The sequence below is a fragment of the Plecotus auritus genome (assembly GCF_963455305.1).
Source record: "Plecotus auritus genome assembly, chromosome: 6".
Taxonomy (NCBI): domain Eukaryota; kingdom Metazoa; phylum Chordata; class Mammalia; order Chiroptera; family Vespertilionidae; genus Plecotus; species Plecotus auritus.
This window is the reverse complement of record NC_137773.1, coordinates 160,882,343-160,906,764: the sequence shown is the minus strand read 5'-3', so window position 1 is coordinate 160,906,764 and position 24,422 is coordinate 160,882,343. Positions and strand designations below refer to the sequence as shown.

At 38.8% G+C, this 24,422-nt stretch overlaps 1 protein-coding gene across 2 annotated transcripts in view; it reads left to right on the top strand.

Moving 5' to 3' along the window:
* The first annotated feature begins 1,402 nt into the window (after window positions 1-1,402).
* The window catches only part of NGLY1 (N-glycanase 1), a 42,097-nt gene continuing 19,077 nt past the window's right edge, over window positions 1,403-24,422 (top strand). For both annotated transcript variants that reach the window (XM_080671670.1, XM_080671669.1), the window contains exons 1-5: window positions 1,403-1,609; window positions 9,535-9,649; window positions 13,368-13,613; window positions 17,710-17,875; window positions 22,703-22,925. In XM_080671670.1, the coding sequence (XP_080527796.1) occupies window positions 1,482-1,609; window positions 9,535-9,649; window positions 13,368-13,613; window positions 17,710-17,875; window positions 22,703-22,925 (878 nt within the window). In that variant the 5' untranslated portion in view covers window positions 1,403-1,481. The remainder of the gene's footprint in view (window positions 1,610-9,534; window positions 9,650-13,367; window positions 13,614-17,709; window positions 17,876-22,702; window positions 22,926-24,422) is intronic.

The following is a 24,422-nucleotide window of genomic DNA, read 5'->3' as shown; positions in this document are numbered from 1 at the left end:
TTCTGCAAAGAAGGAAAAACATTTTTAAGAACATTAGTAAGGCAGAGAGAGAATGGATTATAGAGGTTAGGATTCATCTTCTAAAAGGAATAATGGATACAGATTACATGATCAACCTGCAAAACACAGTCACAAAATAATACCCTTCCTATGTGGGATGTATAGTTTTATTGTCTTTCCTCTCCCCGTTTCTATTCTACTGTGTCCTTATTGTGTGTGTTTTATGCTGGTCACACAGAAGGTAAATTGAGCCTACAAAACACTATATTGCAACCTGAGGTCTGAAAAGCACTTCTTTAAAAAGCCATCATATTTGCGCTGGGACTTAAGACATTTTCAATCATTCATCTAATTCTAGAAATAACTGCTATACCAGAAACCCAGCAGAGTTTTAAAGCGACTGGGTTGTTTTTGAACGTTTGTTGCTCCTTCCCCTGGTGTCTCATCGCAAATGTCCAGGAAGGCCGGACAATCTTTGAGAAGGAAGCTGTAAGATTGTTTTATTTGGGGGAAAGCGGTGGTTGGAGGTATAGGGCGTTTCCCCACTTCCTGGTTGGATCGATTTAAATTGCGAAGAACCTCACCACCAGCCACCCTGCCAGTCCTCCAAAGTTCCCGTCCCCCACCCTTCGGCACTGACCATCAAGCACCCCACCCTTTCTGGTCGGAGCCCACGGGCCCTGACAACCAGGCCCCTGCCCTCCTGGTCAAAACCCCGGCCCCCCTGGGAACATCCTCCATCCCACCAAGCCAAGCACCCTGCCCCTCGAGAACCGGCGCCCCCAACCCGCCCCTCCCATCAGGCACCCCCGATCCCTTAGTCTCCCTCCCAGTCAAGCCCCAGTCCCCTGCCCCTCCCGACCAAGACCCGCCCCTCTTGGCGGAACCCCCAGTCTCTACAGAACAGCCCCCTCCTTGCCCGCCGATCCCGCCACGCTCCTACCAGGCCTCGGCTTTCCCCTCACAGGTCAAGCCCCTGGCCCCTCCCGACCAAGACTCGCCCCACCCATCAGGCTCTCGCCCTCCCCTTCCAGGCGACCCCCCCCCCCCGCCCCTTCCATCAGGCTCTCGCCCTCCCCTTCCAGGCGACCCCCCCCACGCCCCTCCCATCAGGCTCTCGCCCTCCCCTTCCAGGCGACCCCCCCTCCCGCCCCTTCCATCAGGCTCTCGCCCTCCCCTTCCAGGCGACCCCCCGCCCCTCCCATCAGGCTCTCGCCCTCCCGTTCCAGGCGACCCCCCGCCCCTCCCATCAGGCTCTCGCCCTCCCCTACCAGGCGACCCCCCCACGCTCCCCCCGGCCCTTCCATCAGGCCCTCGCCCTCCCATCCAAGCGAGTCCTCCGCCCCTCCCATCAGGCCCTCGCACCCCCACCTCCCGCCAGCAGCCCCCACCCCCACCCCGCCGCAGGGACGGCCGCGCGCTCGGCGCGTGCTCAGTGTGGGACGCGGCGTGCAGGGGGCGGCGACGCCGGGCGCTCAAGCATGGCGGCGGCGCTGGGCAGCTCCTCGGCCTCCGCGTCCCCGGCCGTGGCCGAGCTTTGCCAGAACACCCCGGAGACCTTTCTGGAGGCCTCCAAGCTGTTGCTCACCTACGCGGACAACATCCTCAGGTTGCCGGCAGCGGGGTCTGACAGGGCTGCGGGGACGGGAGGGGCGCGGCGCCTGCTTGGCCTGGGTTTGGGGGCGCCCGCCCCGGCCCCGGAGGGCGGCGAGGCCAAGGGGGCCGGGGTCTGGGTCTGGCTCCGTGTCGCAGCCCGTGGAGCAGGGGCCTGGAGATCCGGCCAGGCCCCACCCCCGCCCGGGAAGAGGAAGTTTCTTTGCACTTGTAACTTGGCACGAGATGTCGGGGTGCTCGGGGTGAGCTGGAGGGCCCGGGGGTAGGGCAGGGCGAGGGAGAGGGGGAAGGCGGGCCCCAGACACCTGCCTCGGATCCGCTGCTGGAGCAGTTTCACGTGACAGGACAGAAACCTAACAGCCTTTCATTCCACTGCCTGGATTCTGACCGAGCCCCATGCCTTCCATTGCCAAATGCTTATCACAAGTTAGTCGCTGACAAAATGTTTTCCTCCTAACATTTTGTGATTATATTAAGCACAATACGGAATTAGTGGGGTTTTTAAAACTCTTCTATGGTGTGTTTTTTTTTTTTTCTGCCCAGTTTTGTTGAGTGAACCATTATTAGCCACATTATTTTAAAGTTACCACTTTCATGTTAACATCTGGATTCCACTTTCAAAATGACTTTAAATACCAATCTGTGAAGATAATCACCCTGGATAAGAGTAACTTATTTCATTCTCCTGTGAGCGAAAGCACAGCTCTAGATCTCCACGGGAACTTACAGATTTGGGGAATTGGGAGGCAAGTTTGATTATTCGTTTGGAATCATTAGCACCTCAGCTCTTAGGTCAGATGCTGTGTCCGCAGCAGGGACCTGGTGTGCAGGGGAGGGGAATGGAACTAGAGTAGAGGAGCTCCAGGTACCAGGGCCCTTAGCGTGTGGCCTCATTTATCAGGTCAGGATGGCAGGATGGTTATCTAGGTTCTCTGTGCCCCCTCGGCCCCTGGAGCACTTGATCTTCTAAGTGGTGGGTAGATTGACATGAAGTCTAAAAGGCAATCCCTGTTAATTTCAGGTTATAGATGTCATGTGACATTAGCTACAAGTGCAGTGTTTTAACCCGTGGCAGTTAACAATAGTGGTCATATAGGTGACATTAATGACTTAAAAGTAAATTAAAGGAAAAACATAGTGAGCCCTTATTACGTACCAGATGTGACATGGGGGTGCAGCCTGTGCACTGTACACAGCTACACAATTGCGACCTAGGTGGGGACCACCTTCCTCCTCTGTGACTCCTTTCTCAACGCATCTTCACCCTAAGGCAGGGGTCCTCAAACTTTTTAAACAGGGGGCCAGTTCACTGTCCCTCAGACCGTTGGAGGGCCGGACTATAGTTTTAAAAAAAAAACAAACTATGAACAAATTCCTATGCGCACTGCGGGCCCGGGACGAGTCGGCTGCTAAGCAGGACAGGCAGCGGCACCCGGCGGGCCGGATAAATGTCCTCGGCGGGCCGCATGTGGCCCGTGGGCCGTAGTCTGAGGACGCCTGCCCTAAGGGGTCTAACAGCTCTTCAGAGTGTCAGGATGCCAGTGGACTCTGCATGAATGAACTCATAGGTTGACTTCTCCAGAGCCCATCAGCTGGGACCTCCCATGTGGAAAGCCGCCAAACGATTTAAACCCCTCTATTCAGAAAAGGGAAGTGGCCCTGTAATGAGGATTTACTTATGCTTTCAATGCAGTGAAACCCCCAAATTCTAAGATTAAGGTGTTTTGAGGAGGGAAATCCTTTGCATGCAGATGTCTTGGCATCATAATCATCATTATGAATGTGTACCAGACTCACAGAAGAAACTGGCATGCTGTCAGTTCATGTTACAGCCTTTCACTGGCTTGTGCTTCTGATCTTAAAAAGTGTTTTATCTGAAAAGGGAATTAGGAGTTTGGAACTAATATAACAGGAGATGGTATGAAAAACTACCCATTTTAGTTTGTTGTAAGTAATAGTATTAGTCTCTGCCCTCATATTCTTAGAATTTAAACTATTTCAGGGAGGGGTGGGGACCATCCTTTATCTTTCAAGTCCAGTGACCTGCTAACCTCTTTAGAAAGCTTCAGATTTATTCTATATTTCTAGCCACACTACATTACAGATTTGCTAATTTAACTTATTTGAGGGTTGAGAACACCAGGTTTTCTGTTCTTGTTGCTGTTTGGGGGAACCTGTTAACAGTGTCTTGATATCCCTTGCTCCTACCTCAGGGTCTGACATAGTATTTCATAGAATGAGAGCTGAAATGAAAATTTCATTAGCAGAATTTATTTTTCACAACTATACTTGTCACTATACACAGGTGAAAATAATACTTTTGGTTAAGTTTTAAATTTCTGTTTTGGATGATGTTTTTCCTATTTCCCACTGAGTCATAAAGCTAATGAAATTGCAGAATAGAATACATGCTAATTTGCATGCACAATAGGCCATGGATTTGAACCCTTTACCTTTTTTTCAGTTCACTAACTTCTAGATAAAGAGGATCTGTTCAGTGATACCTACTTTTTAAAAAATTCTGTAATAGTTTCACTGGCATTCCACATGGTTTTCTAAGATAATTTGTTCTTTTAAAAATTTAGATTTTCCACTAATTTCCTTATCAAACTTTACTTAGTTATTGCTTATGAAAGCACCTATATGATTGGGAAACAAGAATGGAAAGTGTTTTTTTTCTTTCAAATAAATATGTTTGGGAGAAAGACACAGGTATGGAAAATAGCCACAGCATAAAATCTAGAGAACAAGTTCCATGACAGTGCTTCTCACTTACATGTTTATGTGAGGAGACAGCAGGGGGACCTAACACAGAACAGTTTTGAGAATAGAAGTTTGATAAGATGGGTCCAGTTGATGGAGTAGCAGAGAACTTGTATTTGACATGATAGACAAGACAAAGTGATTAGTTTCTAGACTGAAAGAGAAGCATATGAAGGAGCTTTGTAAAGCTATTGCAGTAATCATAAGCATAAATGTGGATAGAATGAAGAGAGAAGTATTATAAGCAAGGATGGCCAATTTTGGATGACTGAATGCAAGAACTGGTAATATGAGGAGACATCAAAATAACTTCAGATTTCTAATCTAGGTTACTCTGAACACCTTGAGAGAAGGTAGTTAAATGAGGATTGGAAAGTTTGTTGGCATCTTGTGTGGTGGAGAATATGTAAGGTTTGTGATCAGGCTGGTGGGTTTAAATCTCCAGTCAACCATTTTGTAAAAGTGTGATTATAGGCAATTTATGTAAACTCTCACCTACTTTTTGGGATTTTTGCAAAAGGTAGACATAAATGACTTGGCTCATGTTATCTATCAGTTTTTCATGTTAAACAAGCTAGATTACGTGTATGTTTCCCTTGTGGTCAGCTAGGGAATTGTAGAGTTAAAGCCAGATATGGTTCCCACATGGTTCTAAGGCAGATAAATGTTTTTGAAAATGTACGTGTATCTCAGAATAACAGATTTTCAGAAGGACTAGAAATAATTTTTTAAGTGACCTACAAAGCAACTTTTGTGATTAGTAATGACTAAGTTTCCATTTTTGTGAACCCTTTCTGGTATTTTGCATTCCAAAGAGGAAGAGGGCTGGTAAATGACCAGATATATTTAATTCTCAGTGTTTCTGAAATAGAGAAAAACGTTTTTTCTTTTTTCTTAGCTGCTCTTACTTCAGTGTGAAGCCTATTGTTAACATTTCTTAAAATCTTAAAATATAGTAGACTAGTGGCCTGGTGCACGAATTTGTGCACATTGAAAGGAAATTAATTAGAAGAAATATTTTAATATCGCTATTTGCCCTTTCTCTATAATAGAAGTGTCAACCAAATTCACAATTGACAATGACAGATGGAAACACGCGTGCGATTGGTGCCAGTGAGAGCTTTATATGTACCGCGCATGTGCAAGTCAACTTAGCCTTTTATATAGAATAAACTTGCTTATTAGACCTGCTTTCTGATTTAGCTAAGCTTTTTCCAGCCCAGTGAAGCACCCCAACTTATCTTTTAGGTAATTGTCAGCAACACAGCAGTAAATATCAACACAAAGCAAATTATTATTGTAGATCACACAGGGAGAACAAAGGGTAAAATATTTAACTGCAGCAGTGTTTGACTATATTCTGCACAGTGAGAAAACAAAGTCATTTTCAAGGTCCACCATTTCTTCTTTTCAGTCGGGTCACGTTTCTGAGCTTTCTAAATCTCTGTTTTCTGACTAATGAAAATAGGATTCCACTGAGTCTCCTATCTACCTACTCCAGGACTTCTGTGAGGATCAAATGAGATGAGGCACGGGAAAATGCTTCACAGACGTTTGGTTAAAGTGTGAAATGTTTCCACCTGGCTATAAAGCAAGTCATGTTCCTGGGCTGAAGAAACTCCAAGAAGGCTAGTCGCTAGGGAGAGGAAGCCAGACGTTGCTACTTGACATCATTATCCTGACGGTTGGACACTTAGTATATTAGCCTTTTATATGTAAGGAGAAAAGCATGACTTCCCTGCCATTGCAATAGTAAAAACAAAGACCTTTTCCCCCCCCATAAATTAAACAATTTGGTAGACATTGGGGGTGAGAAACTTTGAAGACACCAAAATATGTTCAAAGTTGTGGTTGAGTGAGGTACCAGAAATTTTGCTCCCTTTCAGGACCCCATTCATTCACCATCATCATCCTATAACACCCACCCCTAAAAAAACGCATGTAAAGATGCAAAATAGTTGATAACAAGCAAAATAAATATTACAACTTGCAGAGATAGTCAATGGTCAACAGAGATTTTTAAAAAAGAAAGAAATCTGAGAAAAGTCTACAGAGAAAATTAAGTTAATGGAAGAAGATCAAGCAAAAATAAAGATGATTCTTAGGGATACTTTAGACACTGTAGGATTAGGAGACTAGTAATGTGGTCAAGAATAGTAGACAAGCCCTAGGTTTGGCTCAGTGGATAGAGTGTCAGCCTGCGGACTGAAAGGTCCCGGGTTCGATTCTGTTGAAGGGGTACATGCCTGCATTGCTGGCTTGATCCCCAGTACGGGGCATGCAGGAGGCAGCTGATCAGTGATTCTCTCTCATCATTGATGTTTCTGTCTCTTTCTCCCTCTCCCTTCCTCTCTGAACTCAATATATATATATAAAAGAATAGTAGACAACCTGGGATGATGCTATAAAGCTAGAGATTCTGAAAGTGTTTGTATGACACTTTTCCAAGGGAGGAAATGGAATTTGATGGATATGAGGTCTGGTGATGTCCATATAACCAAGTTCTCTCAGCCTTTGAGTGCTTCCGGGGCAGACTTTTGGCATCAGTCTAGGCTCAAGACCATGACTGGTCTGCTCAACATATTTAAAAAGAGGAAGATGGGATTTGAGTAACTGGACATTATACTGTAATTTTTTTGTTCTTTGCAATTTGCTTTTAGTGGGAAAAACAGATAAATGATATAAGTCCATCCATGTTATAAAGATAGAAAATTGCTCACTAGAAACTAAAGAGGAAAAATCTAAACTATACAAAGTCTGTAGCAGAGAAGCTTTATATCAACAGTTAGTTTGAAACATGTATAAAAATAAGCTATATCAGAACAGTGGTGAAAGTGGAAAGAAAAATTAGAAAATGAAGCCCAGTGAAAGACTTTGATCATGTGAAATCTGGAAGCTATTGAGAAAAGGTAGATTGAAATAGCTCAAGCAGTTTTGCAGCGGTAGAATATATCATCCTGGAGGTATTGATGTATTTATTAGATCCTGTTGAAAGTGTTGAAAATCATGGAAAGATGCATAATTTATCTATAACTAGCTTTGATAATGTAGGATTATTTTCAGTTTAATGTTTTTTGTTTACATGGTAAGAAAAAGAGGCACATTTGTGATACAGTGTGGCATAGATGCCAAGGATGCTAAACGTGCTGTGCCCAAGACAGCCTCTCAAAATAAAGGCCTCAAATGTCAATAATGCCAAGATTAAGAAACCTTGCACTAAAATACAGAATGAAAGAATAGAATAGAATAGTGGTCGGCAAACTCATTCGTCAACAGAGCCAAGTATCAACAGTACAACGATTGAAATTTCTTTTGAGAGCCAAATTTTTTAAACTTAAACTTCTTTTAACGCCACTTCTTCAAAATAGACTCGCCCAGGCCATGGTATTTTGTGGAAGAGCCACACTCAAGGGGCCAAAGAGCCGCATGTGGCTCGCAAGCCGCAGTTTGCTGAACACGGGAATAGAATATAGCTTTTTCTTTGAGGTTCTCAACTATGATTCTCAAATGAACTGGAGTGAATAACCATCGTTTGTTGTTTTTTTAATTTCCAGTCATGTGAAGCTAACATTTTTATAAAATATAATGAAAATTTCATGACAACATCAAATTGTTATAAAAATTACAGAATATTCTCAATTACTTCTCGTGAATGGGTTGCAAAGTGTTTGTAGGTTAGCACCAATCTGTGTGGATGTTTTGAGAATTTTAGAGATTTTGTCTATGAATATTCTGTAATAAATTTGTATAATTTTTGAAATTAAGGAAAAGAGGTTTAAAAACGATTCATATAGTATTTATAACAATTGGGCAGTAGGGAATTGCTTGATGGAAAAGAAACGTGAAATTTGTCAAGACTTCCACAATTAAAAGTTCTTTTGGGGGGTGTTTTTATATCATAATATTCAGAGAGCATGTTTAGTTAGGGCAAAGATAATCAGTCAGTTGCTAGCATCCCCCACCACCACCAGTTTTATACCCCAGGCAGATGGCCTCAAAACTTTTTCCTACGGATCCCTGACATAGCACCAGAATCCTTAATATAATCCTAATGGAAGCCACCACCATTTAAAAAGAGTTGGTATCAGATGTAAAACCTACTTATCATCCTAAATTATGTTCTGAAGATATTTAGAGTATGATAGTGTGATTACCTTAATTTTGTATTTTTTAATAGCCTTTTTGATTTATCAAGGTTCTTAACAAACTCAAATCAAAGCTTTTCATATGCTGGTCTCATCACATGTATACTATTCAAAATCTTAATTATGGTAAAAGAAATTCATATCTTCATTTTACCACCATATTTGCTGTGACAAAAATATATCTTAAGCTGAAGCAGAACTTACAGTAAATACAGTCAGTCATTGTTTAGAAAAGAAAGAAAATCAAGTAACTAAAAGTATACCTAGGTTCATGTTTGTCAGAAGTAAAGTCTTTGGGGAACTGTGATCCATTTTATAGCTTCTTAGTTTCTTTTATTCATTTATTTCATAAATGTTTATTAGCCACCATCTATGTGTCACACACCATTCTTTTTTTTTAAATATATTTTTATTTATTTCAGAGAGGAAGGGAGTGGGGGAGGGAGAGAGAGAGAAACATCAATGATGAGAGAGAATCTGACTGCCTCCTGCATGCCCTCTACTGGGGGATCGAGCCCACAACCCAGGCATGTGCCCTGATGGAGAATCGAACCATGACCTCCTGGTTCATAGGTTGATGCTCAACCATGAGCCACTGCAGCTGGGCCATCACACACCATTCTTAATGATTGAGATTCATCAGAACAAAATAAGCAGAGCCTTCTGCTGCCTCTCTGGAGTTAGCTGACAAGGATTTTTTTCTTAGCAACCTAAAAACTCCTAAAGGTTTCTAGCTTTAATAGCACAGGATTAAAATATCACATGGATTTCCTATGGCAGCATTAATATTTTCAGCTGTGAAATTAAACAGTGAGGTTGTAGAAATGTATGGTGAGGAAAGAATCACAGAATCAGGCACTTTTTCAGACTGTGCTTCCCCCTTGTTTTAAAGTTGGGATTTATCCTATCTTGTAGGAATGTAGCTAGTATAAAATGTGAAAAGGAATGCAAAAAAAGTGAAAAATATTAACTATTACATATAACATGTAATCAGACTTTTTTTTTTAATCAGAAACCCTAATGATGAAAAATATAGATCTATCCGGATTGGAAACACAACTTTTTCTACTAGACTCTTGCCCGTCAGAGGAGCCGTTGAATGTTTATTTGAAATGGGCTTTGAGGAGGTAAGTCTGTTCAAGGGTTTCTTCTCCTCAGTTCATGTATGAAGTATGCATTATTGTGTTGATGGATAATTACCTAAATTAGATTAATATTTTTTAAATTAATTGGTCATTGGGGAATTCTGTGGGACTAGTTATTTCACCTATTAGACAATTAAAAGTCACAATACATATATCGTAAAATCACAGTACAATATAACAAATCTCCCACAGGGAAAAGTTTCAGTCTGAATTGTGAGGTCAGACATGCAACTCAAGGAAGGACCAATTTCTAGCTCACTTTTGACTTCTAGCAAAAACCTGATTTGTGAGCACACATGAATATAAATAGGGTGCAACCACCTGTCTCAATAAGAAGTGAAAAGATTAAAACAGCCCTAACCAGTTTGGCTCAGTGGATAGAGCATTGGCCTGTGGACTGAAAGGTCCCAGGTTCAATTCCGGTCAGAGGCATGTACCTTGGTTGTGGGCACATCCCCAGTAGAAGGTGTGCAGGAAGCAGCTGATCGATGTGTCTCTCTCATCGATGTTTCTAACTCTATCCCTCTCTCTTCCTCTTTGTAAAAAATCAATAAAATATATTTTTTTAAAAAAGAAAAGATTAAAACAGAAAAGCTGAGTTTAGTTGCCACACATAAGTTCTGTGACAGGAGAAAAGAATCTCAGTCTCTTGTTTTTTTGTTGTTTGTTTTTAGGTCAAGAGAAATGTATGATGTTTCTATCTTCTGTCATCTGTGGCATAGTTTAATTTTATGACACAGTGAAGTAGTAATCAAGATTGTGAATTTACTTTATGTGTATATGCTTAACTATTTATAGTTTGTGGAATACTGAAAATGTTGAACCAGGTTATGGAGACTCAGTTGTCAGTAGCAGTCAGAATTGACCAGGCTGAAGAAATTGTTAAGGTGCTAAGTTGCTATAAGATATACTTTCCTTTCTGCCTCACTGCTTGCCTCCCCAGATTCTGTTTCATACCTTAGGGATGTATTGGTGAACTAGGTAGATATACGTCTTTTCTTACATGAAGCTTGCATTCTAGTAGGTTAGACAGATAGTAGACATGAGGAGTTAGAGGGGACATTTTGGGTTGTCTTGGTGACTGAAAGATATTAATTACCAGCATTTAGTGGGCAGGGACTAGGTTTGCTTAACATCTGACAATGAGAATTATCTCAGCAAAAATGCATTGAGAAACAGGTTTGTTAAATACTAGAATTTTCATTGATACCTTAAAATGTTATTCAACCTAGGACATTAAGCCTGTAATTTTTTCCTTTAATGAAAATGTAGTGCTGTTGATTAAACTTGTTTGGTTCAGACACTCTAGCCATAATCATGTTCTGCTGGAATTGGTCCTAAAAAGAATGAAGGGAAGGGAGACAAAGCATGAGCAGCATCTCTGTCTTATCAGGGTCTGTCTTATCAAGGCCTCTCTGACCTGTGGACTGAGACATAGTCCTAGATACTTTTCCTGCTATTTTCCATCACTGTCCATAGTGTCAGCTATTTCTCTCAGCGCTCCTCCACTAACAACAGTAGGAGATCAGAAGCCTCCATATTTAGATTTAAGCCAGACGTCTGGTTTCTCTTCCCAAACCTCATCATAGATGTGAGGTAGTTCCTTCTAATGTTGGAAAAATCATTGTGTTCCAATTTGTGCCAATTATCATGTAGATATTCATCACAAATGTAGAAATGTTCTCTTTTTGCTCATCCCTTCCAACTGCACAAACATGGTTTTTGGTCTCTGTTTAGTCTAAGTTAGAGTCAGTAATAGCCTAACGATTCAGATCATGCAGTTTGAATCCTTGTTCTGACAGTTCTGTAGCATCAGGCAGGATATTTAACTTCTCTAAGCCTTCATATCCTATATAATAAGAGAGGAATATGCTAATTATCAGTTATGCCGTGAGGTGTAACAACCAACCATGTAATGACTGGATCACAGAGCTGCAGGAGGGTGGGGCAGCGAACTACAAACAGGCGGCAGAGAGCTACAAGAGGGGGCAGGACAGCAAGCAAGTGGAAGGTGGAGAGCTACAGGAAGGGGCAGGGCAGCAAGCTATGAGGGGGGGAGCTACAGGAGGGTGGCAGCGACCTACTGGCACACGGATTCGTGTACAGGACTACTAGTTTTCATATAAAAGTGGAGATTAACCTAATGCCTATCTCAGGCTAGTTGTGAGAATTACTTTAACATGTGTAAAGTGCTTAGCACAAGGCTAGAACACATTCTATATAATAAAAGCCTAATATGCTAAGTGTCTGGTCGTCCGTTCAACCATTTAAAGCGTAATATGCTAATGATATGCTAAGGCCGCTCAGCTGCTTGCTATAACGTGCACTGACCACTAGGGGGCAGACAGTCGACCGACCGGTCGACCAGTCGCTATGACGTGCACTGACCACCAGGGGGCAAACACTCCAACTGGTAGGTTAGCTTGCTGCTGGGGTCCGGCCAATTGGGACTGAGCGAGACGGGCCTGACATACCCTGGAGCCCTCCCACTGGCCTTTCCACCTGGCCAACCTCCCGTGTCCCTCCCCATCCCCGATCGTGCCCTCTCGCAATCCGGGACCCCTAGGGTCATGCCAGGCCGAGGGCCTCTAGTAAACACAATAAGTGGAAATAGTCTCTTTTTACAGCTATTATGAGCAATGTATGGAGCTTGCTGGCCTCTTTCAGTTTTTTTTAATTAATTTTCATGTCATTGAGTAATGTTTTGGTCAGTTAATTCCTCCAGGTCTGCCATCACCAGGAAAATAAGGTTATTCTCAATTGTGGAGTTTAATTTAAATGCTTACAGTCTACAAGTCTGTCTACTGCACTTTGTAACAACTGTTTTATCTCATTTGCAGTTGGTAGAATTACTGTTGTAACACTGCTTGCTGCTTCTCAGCACCTTGAAAATTGAATCTATTTTCATTTCATCTTTTTTCTTGTTTTGTAATTTGCAATTTTACATTGTGAGTTTTGTTATAATGTTTATTATATCTCAAGCATTCTGATAATTTGGATATTTATTAAATGAATCACTACATAAATAATTGGATTTTTATTTTTTGATATTTTGCTTTGTTTGGACCAGACATATGCTCTTAGTAGGCTAGTGTATATCAACTTTTATTTTTCTAATCCTTTGGATGATTATTATTGTTAACAATCCATGATTTTGAATTGACCATTAGGGTGTACTTTGTGTTATTTTGGTGGAATTAATGAAGTCTATATACAGACTTCTAATCATGTAGATATTCTCTAAAGACTTGGTTTTAGAAGATTAAAAAGTTATGTAACTTCTTGTTGGTCTTATGTGACCAGTGATCATTTGGTATGGCTGTATCTCTAGTATCATTATTTCATGGGGAATGTCATAGAGAACAGTAGTTATCATATACTATTGCAGGGAAGATAGGAATATGCATATTTGCAACTCTTATGAGGCTTTCTGACTTAGTATTCCTAAAAGATAAACACTTTTCTAAAGGTTCTTTGAACTAATAAAATAGGCTTAGCATTATATGCTAACAAGAAGACAAATAATCTTGTTTATGTTAGGCATTACCTTTGTATATTTAAAAAGTGCCATATAATAAGAAAACTGATTATTAAAATATGATATTTTCTATAATATTGGCTTCATTTATACATATATGTAAAAGAATGACTATTAGTATTAAGCAAAGATTAAAATTTTTCCTAATTTTATAAATTCCAGGGAGAAACACATCTTATCTTTCCTAAAAAAGCTTCGGTGGAGCAGCTGCAAAAAATTCGTGACCTCATTGCCACAGAGAGAAGTAGCAGATTGGATGAAGCATATAAGAGCCACAAAGCAGAATTATCTCAGCAACCTGCAACCAGTATCCAGCTTCCTACAGCACAGTCTTCAGATCCTAATGGGTTAACCCAGCATGTAGGGGACAGTGAAGGGCAGTCATCAAATCCACTATTTGCTCCAATGGTAATGTTAGAAGTAAACCTTTCCTAAATGTTGTTTATAAAGTTGAAACAGCAAAAGCTCTGAAATATTATATGACTTATTCCTGAATTTATGTCTCAGCTATTCTAATACATCCAAATTTTCCCAGCTCTAAAATATTCTCAAATTTGTAACAAAAGTGGGGAAAATGGCTGTCTTTTATTTATACTTTTAAATCTTAACTTGTGGTTTACTGCTTCTTAGGGTAAGTTCTGTTTATTAATATAAATGTACCTGTACAGAAATGCCTTGGTACTTAAATCAGTTACACAAATTAGCATATAATCTAAAACAAAGTAATGAACTTGCTAGACGGTGGCATGGCTGTCAAATATTTCCTCTACTGCATTGATACTTCTGATCTAAATTTTACCTGCTGCCATTCACCATAGAAATGATTAATTCCAGCAACCTAACCATTATCATTGCCTCAGTTCAATAAAAATTTCAGCTTTTTTAGGTTTAAGGTAAACAATGCATTAATTCACTGGTAGTGGTACTAGCAAATTAGTGATGTTTAGTTATTAGCATATACAGATATACAGTTCTGAAGAACTGAAATCAAACTACTGTTGTCTTATTTAATAGGAAATTGTCCTGTTTACAAAAGTCCCTTTGATATAGGTCCTTAAGTATTTTCACTATAGTAACTTATCAATAGCCAATTTAAACTCATATTCTCTTATTTTAATTTTTTAAAAATATATTTTTATTGATTTCAGAAAGGAAGGGAGAGGGAGAGAGAATCATTGACCAGCTGCCTCCTGCATGCCCCCTACTGGGGATCAAGCCTGCAACCTACGCATGTGCCCTTGACTGGAATCGAACCTGGGACCCTTCAGTCCTCAGGCCGACACTCTTTCCACTGAGCCAAACCAGCCAGGGCCAAAGCTTGTTTTTAAAAAATAAAGAATAAAAGTGGTAGAAACTGGAGGAAGAGACAGTTACAGTTCTATTTTATAATTCTTGTTGAGTGGTTATGTCAAGTGATTTGACAAAATATACACTTTTTTTTCATCGAGGTTCACTCTTGTGCCTCAATTGACTTATATTAACCTTTAAGTTTTTAAAATATTTTCTACTCATTAACATCACAGCTAATATTTTTTTATAATAATAAGTGCAGCTGGCGTTTATGAATGCTTCTGGGAAGCTGTTAGTTGACAGTATTGGATAAACTAGTAATGATGCTAAGTGACTGTAGGCATCAGATAAGATAGCATATGTGAAAAGAAAGCTTTGTGAACTGTGAAGGACTTTAAAGGTTTGACCAGGAATCAAACCTGTGACCCTTCAGTGCGTGGTCCGATGCTCTAACCACTGGGCAACACCAGGCAGTGCTTCAGTGGACCATTTTGTCCAGCTCCCTTGGTGTGCTTAGGCTGCTTTGGGGCACCACTTACAAGTAAGTCTCTTACAACTTGTTTTCCTTATTAACACTATTACCGAACCTCTTACTAAGATAACAATCTTCATGCTGCTAAATTTAAGGGACTTTTTCACTTCATTTTTATCTGACCATACATAGTTTTTAGCTCAGTTAATCATTTTCCGGTTTTCTCTCCTTCTGTAACTAGTTCAACTATTGACCCTATTGCTCATATTAGGAAATCTGTGGATCATGCCTCTGTGTTTTTCTACTTTTCTAACTCATCTGGCCCCACAGCAGTCACCAAGATTTGTTGATTCTACTTCCTAAGTTCTTTTTATACTCATTCACTTTTCTACCACTACTATAACCACTTTAGTTTAAGCCACCAGCTCTCTTAAGAATTCTGCATTTGTCCCTCATTGGGTCTTTCATACCTGCTTTCTCTACACTACAGCTAAGATTGATATTCTGATAATACATATTTGATCATTTTATTATCTTGCTTAAATCTCTTTCATAATATTCCATTACAATGGAACGAGGTATGAAAGATCCAGCTACTTACCAACTCAACTTTATTTTCAGCCTTCTCTCTACGATTTTCTTCTCTCTGATTCTTCAATTTATACTAAGCATAATCCCAGTTCACATGCTCCCTACCTACCTTCATGCTGTTCTTTGACAAGAATGGTCTTTTCCTTTCCCTATTTATGAACTGCTACTCATTATTCATATTTTACCACAAATATCATATATTCAGGGAATTCTAGGGTCAGAAACCTGTTGAAAAGTCTCACTATCCTCATTCTTTGCTTTATAACTCTTACCATATATATGAATAAATTGTCTAACTTACCATTATATCCCCAGTACCTAGCAAATAATAAAAGGTCGTTAAATATTTGAATAAATGAACATCGTTTTTATCAGCGTTTCTGTATCCATAGGCTACTTATTCTGAGAGGATAATGTCCTTGTCTATTTTGGTCTCCACTATTTTTTATTGATTTCAGAGAGGAAGGGAGAGGGAGAGAGAGAAACATCAGTGATGAGAGAGAATCATGGATTGGCTGCTTCCTGTAGGCTCCACACTGGGGATCATGCCTGCAACCCGGGCATCAAACTACTGTTGTCTCAGCCCTGACTGAATATCGAACCATGACCTCCTTGTTCATAGATCGATGCTCAACCACTGAGCTATGCCGGTCGGGCTGGTCTCCATTATTTATTTATTTATTTATTTTAAATATATTTTATTGATTTTTTACAGAGAGGAAGGGAGAGGGATAGAGAGCCAGAAACATCGATGACAGAGAAACATCAATCAGCTGCCTCCTGCACACCTCCCCCTGGGGATGTGCCCGCAACCAAGATACATGCCCTTGACCAGAATCGAACCCGGGACCCTTCAGTCCGCAGGCCGACGCTCTATCCACTGAGCCAAACCGGTTAGGGCAGGTCTCCATTATTTTTAACGTAACGTGATGGTTCTATCATTTTTGTTTAATGCCTCTCCACTTATAAAGTGATCATGTCAGTCTTGTGCACCCATTCCCAGTGCTTACTAGTAATACAGTGCCTAACATTTAAAGTATTTGGCAGCCCTGGCTGGCTTGGCTCCGTGGACGGAGCATTGGCCTGCGGACTGAAGGGTCTCGGGTTCAGTTCTGTTCAGGGGCACATGCCTGGGTTGTGGGCTCAATCCCCAGTAGGGGGTGTGCAGGAGGCAGCCAATCAATGATTCTCTCTCATTGATGTTTCTATCTCTCTCTCTCCCTTCTTCTCTGAAATCAATAAAAATATATTTTTTTAAAAAGTATTTGCCAATTGTTTTTATTTCTTTAAATTAATCTCTTTACCTTTTAGTACACTTCCTATAATTAATAACATGTTTGAATTTATTTCTGACATTTTATATTTTCTATGTTCTTGCTTTCTTGGCTCTTTAATCTTTTTTTTTTTTTTAATCTTTTTTCCTATTTTTGTTTTGTTTAAGTGAGCTCTGCCAAAAGTAATTGTTCTTAGTTTGGACATGCCTCTTCCCTTTTAGGAATCTAAGCATCCTCCGGCACTGTTCAGAGGCACATTCTTTGTTGACAAGAAGTGATGGGGTGAGAGGTGCAAAATGTCTAAGTGTTCCTTCTGCAGGGCCCATGCCGTCTCCCTAATGCTTGCTCCAAGGCCTCTTCCTGCTCTGTGGATTCTGTGGCTCCTCTGCCTTTGGGATTATTTTGAGAACATTTTTTAGTTTTTGTAACCATTCTCTCTAGAGGACATATTACTGTGGTTTCTTCCTTTATTAGTAATTCATTTGTATCTGCCTTTCCTCTTTAAGAGTACTTATCCTTTGCTAATGCTGAACAAAGTTTTAAAAAATTATATTACTTACAGGAATTTGATGTGGAAAGGGCTGTTACATGCATTGAACAGAGCATTGTCATGGTCCAAGCTTGTGGTCAAGAATTCATCGCACCCCTGTATCAATATATCCTCAGTAATATAATATACTCAGAGGGAAAAATATATGTCTTAGACTGTGACGCAGATATGGCTATCTCTTATTAATTTTGTAAAGGTTTTGAGAATAATTACTTCAGTAAATTAATATGTTCCTCTTTATGAAATCATATAACCAGTGTTTTTTATGTTATTTTTATAGAATATGGAGAAAAACTAATTTCAGGTGTTTTTTTTTTTTTCTATTAGGTTACTGCTGATTCAATCATTCTGAAAGTTCTTCAGGCCAACCTGCAGCATGTGCTGGTCTATGAAAATCTTGCTCTCCAGCAGAAAGCATTGGCTTGTATTCCCATCCAAGAACTGAAAAAGAGATCTCAAGAAAAGTTATCTAGAGCTAGAAAATTGGATAAAGGTAGTGGCTTTACATCACCATTCATTGCTAAAAATGCATCATCTATACTTCTAATAGGGTAATATGCAAATTGGTTGGGACGCCATCTTGTAACAGCTGAACAGCAGGAGGGCAGGGCAGCAAGCTACCTGCGGCAGAGAGTTACAGAGGAGTAGGGCAGCGGGTGGAGAGGTACAGGAGGGTGGGGCAGCTAGCTACGTGCGGCGGAGAGCTACGAGTGGCAGTGAGTGGGGTAGCCAGCTGAGGCAAGTGGCAGCGAGCTGCGCAGGGCCACTAGTTGCTAAATAAACAGAAACACTAAATGGTGCCTTTTGCTGTAAACGTTGTAAATATCTAATCTATTTCTATGTGGGTTTTTAAAGAATACAATAACAGCATAACTTTATTGCATATAACTAATGAATACATCTATTAATATTTGAAAAAAAACCCACAAACTTTTTTACCCCTACTGGCGTGGCTCAGTGGTTTAGTGTCAACCTTTGAACCAGGGGGTCATGGTTCAATTCCCGGTCAGGGCACATGCCTAGGTTGTGGGCTTGATCTCCAGTGGGAGCATGCAGGAGATGGCCAAATGATGATTCTCTCTCATCATTGATGTTTCTATTTCTTTCTCTCCCACTCTCTCTCTGAAATAAATAAAAATATATTTAAAACAAAACAAAAACCACTTTTTTACCCAAACATGTATTTGCAGTTTAATCATAATCATTGGTATGTGAATTTTTTTTAGGTTTAGTAGAACTTGAGTCCATAGAATATATGATGGCATTATTAGTGAATCTTAATGTGAATCTAACAGAAACGGTATTCACAATTAATTCACAACAGGAGTCCTCAAACTACGGCCCGCGGGCCACATGCGGCCCGCCGAGGACATTTGTCCGGCCCGCCGGGTGCCGCTGCCTGTCCTGCTTAGCAGCCGACTCGTCCCGGGCCCGCAATGCGCATAGGAATTTGTTCATAGTTTATTTTTTTAAACTATAGTCCGGCCCTCCAACGGTCTGAGGGACAGTGAACTAGCCCCCTGTTTAAAAAGTTTGAGGACCCCTGGTTAGACCATTGATTCACTTTGGTTGAGAAAGAGATTATTTATGAATTGAAAATGTAGCTTTTGAAGCCAACTGCCTGGGTATAATTTTAGCTCTGCCACTTACTGTGCATTACTGAGCAAGTAATTTAATCTCTATGCCTCAATTTCTTTATTTGATATAGGAATGATAATTTTCAGAAATAAATGATATTATTTGTAAATGGCTCTGAATAATTCCTGCCACATTCATCTACCAATAATTATATGTCATTGTTATCATTAATGGTCTTAGGGTTTTAGTTGTAAAACTATTCCAACTTCAGCATTTTACTATGAGTTTCTGTGTAATTGTTTCTTACCTGGCTGTTGTAGGGACTCTAAGGAGAGAGATGATGTCAATGCTGTATTTCTAAAAGTTTGTTTTTAATCTAACATTCATGATTATCTTTTTGGTTAGAAAACTTCCATATTATACAGGAAAAGCTAAATTCTCCTTGCAATCAGTCCTACTCCTCATCTATAGGTACCACTTGTTATTTTGTGATGTGTTCCTTTTCATGTCTTTTCCTGGGTATTTACACTCATTTACAGTTATCTGTAAAAATAAATATTTAAGTTGTGTGGGTTTACATAAAATTTATCGCATATATCTTTAGCTCTTTAGTTTGTTAAATTTACTATCATGTCTTAGAAACCTTTTTAACTTTCCATGGTGTTCTGTAGTATGCATATACTATTATTTGTATCATTTCCTATCCAAGGAAATTGAGATTTTTTTACCATCTATCTCTATTCTAAATGCTGCAGCAGTGAAGATTCTTGTAAAGCATGCCTCCTGGTATACATGCATGGATGTGTGATATGTTTGTTATCATAGATCCTGCCAAACATGAAATTATTGAACTTCTTTTATGAACTTTTTAAATTTTTCTGATAGGTTTGTTAGTATTATTACTTATTTGTAGAAGTTTCTTATATATTTTGGGTACTTATTTTTTCTTTGTTAGTCATGTTACTTCTCCCCCACCCCCCAGTGTTCTTTGTTTAATTTCATTTAGTATATATTTTGATGGTACACTATAAGAAAATTTAATTATTTTTCATTATTTTACAATTTTTGGTTAAGGCCCTAAACATATTCATGAACAAAAGTCATAAACATTCTCTTGTAACTTCTATTACTTTTATAGCATTTTTTTCTGTGTGTGTGTGTGTGTGTGTGTGTGTGTGTGTATATATATATATATATATATATATACACACACACATATATAATATTATAAATATACATTTAAGAATAAATGAAGTACAGTAAGAATCTGCTATTTTGAGCTACCTGTCTCAGTATTGTTTATTGAACAGTCCTTCCTCTTAGAACTACTTTGAAAGACTAACTTTATTAAATATGATTTATTGCTGTAAAATCCCAGACATTTCTCATAGCAATATTGTTTTCTGAATATTTCCTCTGGCAAGGGAAACAAAAGAAAATATGAACAAATAGGACTACATCAAAGTTAAACGTTTTTGCTCAGCAAAATAAACCATCAACAAAATGAAAAGACAACCCACTAAATGGGAGACCATATTTGCCAATGTTAATGGATTAACATCCAAAATTTATAAAGAACTTACAAAATTCAACATCAAAAAACCAAACAACCCAATTTAAAAAATTGGGCATAGGGCCTGAATAAACACTTCTGCAAAGAGGACATACAGATGACCAATAGGCATTTGAAAGATGCTCAACATCACTAATCACCAGAGAAATGCAAATTAAAATCACAATGAGTTATTACCTCACACCTGTCAGGATGGCTATCATCAATAAATCAACAAACAAGTGTTGGCAAGGATGTGGAGAAAAGGGAACTGTCTTGCACTATTGGTGGGAATGCAGATTAGTGCAACCACTGTGGAAAGCAGTATGGAGTTACCTAAAAAAATTAAAAATGGAACTGCCTTATGACTCAGTGATTTCATTTCTGGGAATATATACAAAGAAACCCTAAACACTAATTTGAAAGAATATATGCAACCTTATGTTCACTACAGCCTTGTTTACAATAGCCAAGATTTGGAAACAGCCCAAGTGCTTATCATTGCATGAGTGGATAAAAAAGCTGTGGTGCACTTACACAATGGAATACTACTCAGTCTTAAAAAAGAAGGAAATCTTACCCTTTGAGACAGCATGGATATACCAAAGAGCATTATGCTAAGTGAAATAAGCCAGTCAGAGAGAGACAGGTACTATATGACTTCACTCATGTGAAATCTAATGAACAAAATGATATCGAGCAAAATATAGACAAACCCATAGAAAGAGCGGGCTGACACCTGTCAGTGGGGTGGGAGGCTGGGAGTGGAAGGATTGAGAAAAAAATGAAAAACTCATGGACACAGACAACAGTGTGGGGTTTGCTGGGGCGGAGGTGGCATAGAGAGAGGTGGAGGAGGGGATAGAGGGGATAAATGGTGATGGAAAGAGACTTGACTTGGAGTGGTGAAGACAATATAGTGTACAGATGATGTGTTGTGGAATTGTACACCTGAAACCTGTAAAATTTTGTTAGCCAGTGTCACCCCAATAAATTAAATAAAAAATGAAAACAAAAATCTGTCTTTCAGGACTCTTGCTTTATTGGTTTGTTATCTATTCTTTCCCAATATCACAATATTTTAATCATTAGAATTCTGTATGTGTTTTGTTATGTAGTAGGCACGTTTATCTCATGGTTCTTATTCAAAGTTATGTTGGCTATTTTGTGCATTTTTTTCTTTTGACGTGAACTTTGCGATTAGCTTTTCAGATTTCATATTTTATAATTTTATTGGGATTACATTAAATTACAGATTAATTTGTGGAGAACTATTGAGTTTTCTAACACAGGAAAATAATATGTTTCTGGCCTTTTTATATTCTCCGTAGTTTCTTAATTTTGAAATATATCAAATAAATATAAGAATAGAGTATAATATATCAAACACCCATGACCAGCATCAAACTTTATTAGAGCTTAACATTATGCTATACATTTCCTTCATGTATCATTTTTTAAATAATAAAACATTTAATACAGAGATGAGAGCTCCCTGTATAGGTCTCCTAGGTTTTTCCTCCTTCTCCTTTCCTTCATTCCAGAAATACCATAGCCTTAAATATGGTCAAGAAAGGTATTTTTATTTGATGAGGGTATATATTATTATGTGTCATGCTTACTTGCTAGGGTCATTTTATACAGTGTAGACATACTCATGTTTTTATGTTTTGTAGAGAGTATCCATGGGTGGATTTGTTGTATGTTGAAACCCTGATAGAAAAGCTAATAGGATGATTTTTAAAGTGTCTGGAATTTTGTGATTTCTGTCTGTGATTTTGTGATTGTTTCATTTTTCGTTGTATATATACCTGATAACAACTTTAATACAGTAATTTTAAAGTGTTTTTCCAAATCAGACTTTTTTCTTACTTCCCATGTGTTTCAGGATCAATTCCAAACTGACCATAGTTCCCTGAGAGATTTTTGTGTTCAGCTCACATGTTAATGCATAATGTCTGTCAGGGTACAAAGTGGTAGACGTCCTACTGTTCTAAATGTGCAGTGTACGGTAACCATATTTCATCCTCATTCATAATCTACTGATGTTTCTTGCATTAATATTTGTGCAAACCTTTTAGATCATCTTATATTTTCATTTATTTCAGCTCATATCTGAGAATAAAATATGTGGATATTTTTAGTTTTTGTCAGCTTTAGCTCTTACTTGGTTCTCTTTTAATTTCTCAGGTACTAATTTAAGTGATGAGGATTTTCTTTTGCTGGAGCTTCTACACTGGTTTAAGGAAGAATTTTTTCAATGGGTGAATGACATTTTGTGCAGCAAATGTGGTGGCAAGACGAAGTCTAGAGGTGAAGGATTATTTCCCACTGAAGACGAGTTGAAGTGGGATGCAAACAGAGTGGAAGATCATTATTGTGATGCGTGCCAGTTCAGCAATCGGTTCCCGAGGTGGGTATCCACTGGACAGTCAAGTCTTAATGGGATGGATAGAAGAGAATTTTTATTAAATGAAATTTTTAATCTTCATTTTAATTATTAGGACAAGGAACAACAAGGTATGACTGGCAGACTAAATCCAGCCCACATCCTATTTTTGTAAATAAAGTTTTTTTGGAACACATCCATGCTGATTCATTTATATATTTTCTATAACTATTTTTATATTTTAGTGGCAGAGTTGAATACTGGAAACAAAGATCGTATGGCCTGCAAAGTCTAAAATATTTACTGTCTGTCTTTTTAAAGGAAAGGTTTTTGACTCTTGCTCTTGAATATAAATTGAGTGTAGACCTAGCACATTTAATGCTATTAATCTCTATTCTCTACATACATTAATTTTACATTTTTGATAACATTAATATTAATACTTGGTAGAAAACAATACTGACAACATTAATAATATTGATAATTGTGATAGCAAATATAATACTGTACTTAAATAATCATCAGATGGTAATATGGAAGGTAAAAGTATAGTGCCATCATTTGTTAGTTTTAATTAGGTGCCTCCCCTGCCCAATCTAACCTACCTTCATATCTCTAAATTTTCAACAAGGGAAATTTAAACTTTTCAATTAATTTTTTCTATTAATTTATAAGCCTCTTATCAGTTTTTCTTAATTGTCAATACTTGTAAAATTTGGTTGTATCATTAGGCAAGAAAGATATATGTTTGAAATACCTAATTTTGGGGGCTTAGGGACTCCATTCTCTCCTTAAGGGAACCATTTCTGTGATATACAGAATATAGGATAAACAAAATCCAATATCCAATCATTATAAAAAATTTGTACAAAAATTTATATCTTTATTTAGCATACATTTGCACACTTTACAAAGATTTGAAGATAAAAGATACATATAATTAAGTCCCTCTCATAAATTCTTTCTTAGTGATTTGTTGTAAACTAATAATATAGTGTGGAGGAGCCCAGTCTAACAAAACTATTTATACAGTGTTTTTTTTCCTTTCTAAACATTTGCTCATTGTACTCTTAGCTGTTCTCTGTATTGAGTTCCGATGATGAGCACTATTAATTAGAGGCTGAGGTGGTTGTTCAACTTGGCACAGCAGTATATAGAAGGAGGAGGTATAAGGTGCTCTGATTCTATTGTTTTACTTCTTATTGTAAATTTACAACGTTTCAGTGACTTAATTACCTGAATTAGAAATTCATTTAATTAGCTTACACAAGATCATCTGCTTAAAATAAACTTGTCATTGCAGAGCCAGTTTATTCATGCAACTGCATCCTTCTCTTCCAAATTCAAGGCCAGCATTTCTACTCAGCTGGGGCCTTTTCCTGCTTAGCTTTATCAGCTCAAAATCCTTCTCAACCCAAATGCAAATCTTGCTATTCTCCAGTTTTGTGATAATTTTTTAATTGGAGACATAGCAAACATCTTTTAAAAAACAACTTCCAAATTAGCAAGCACCTTTAAGTA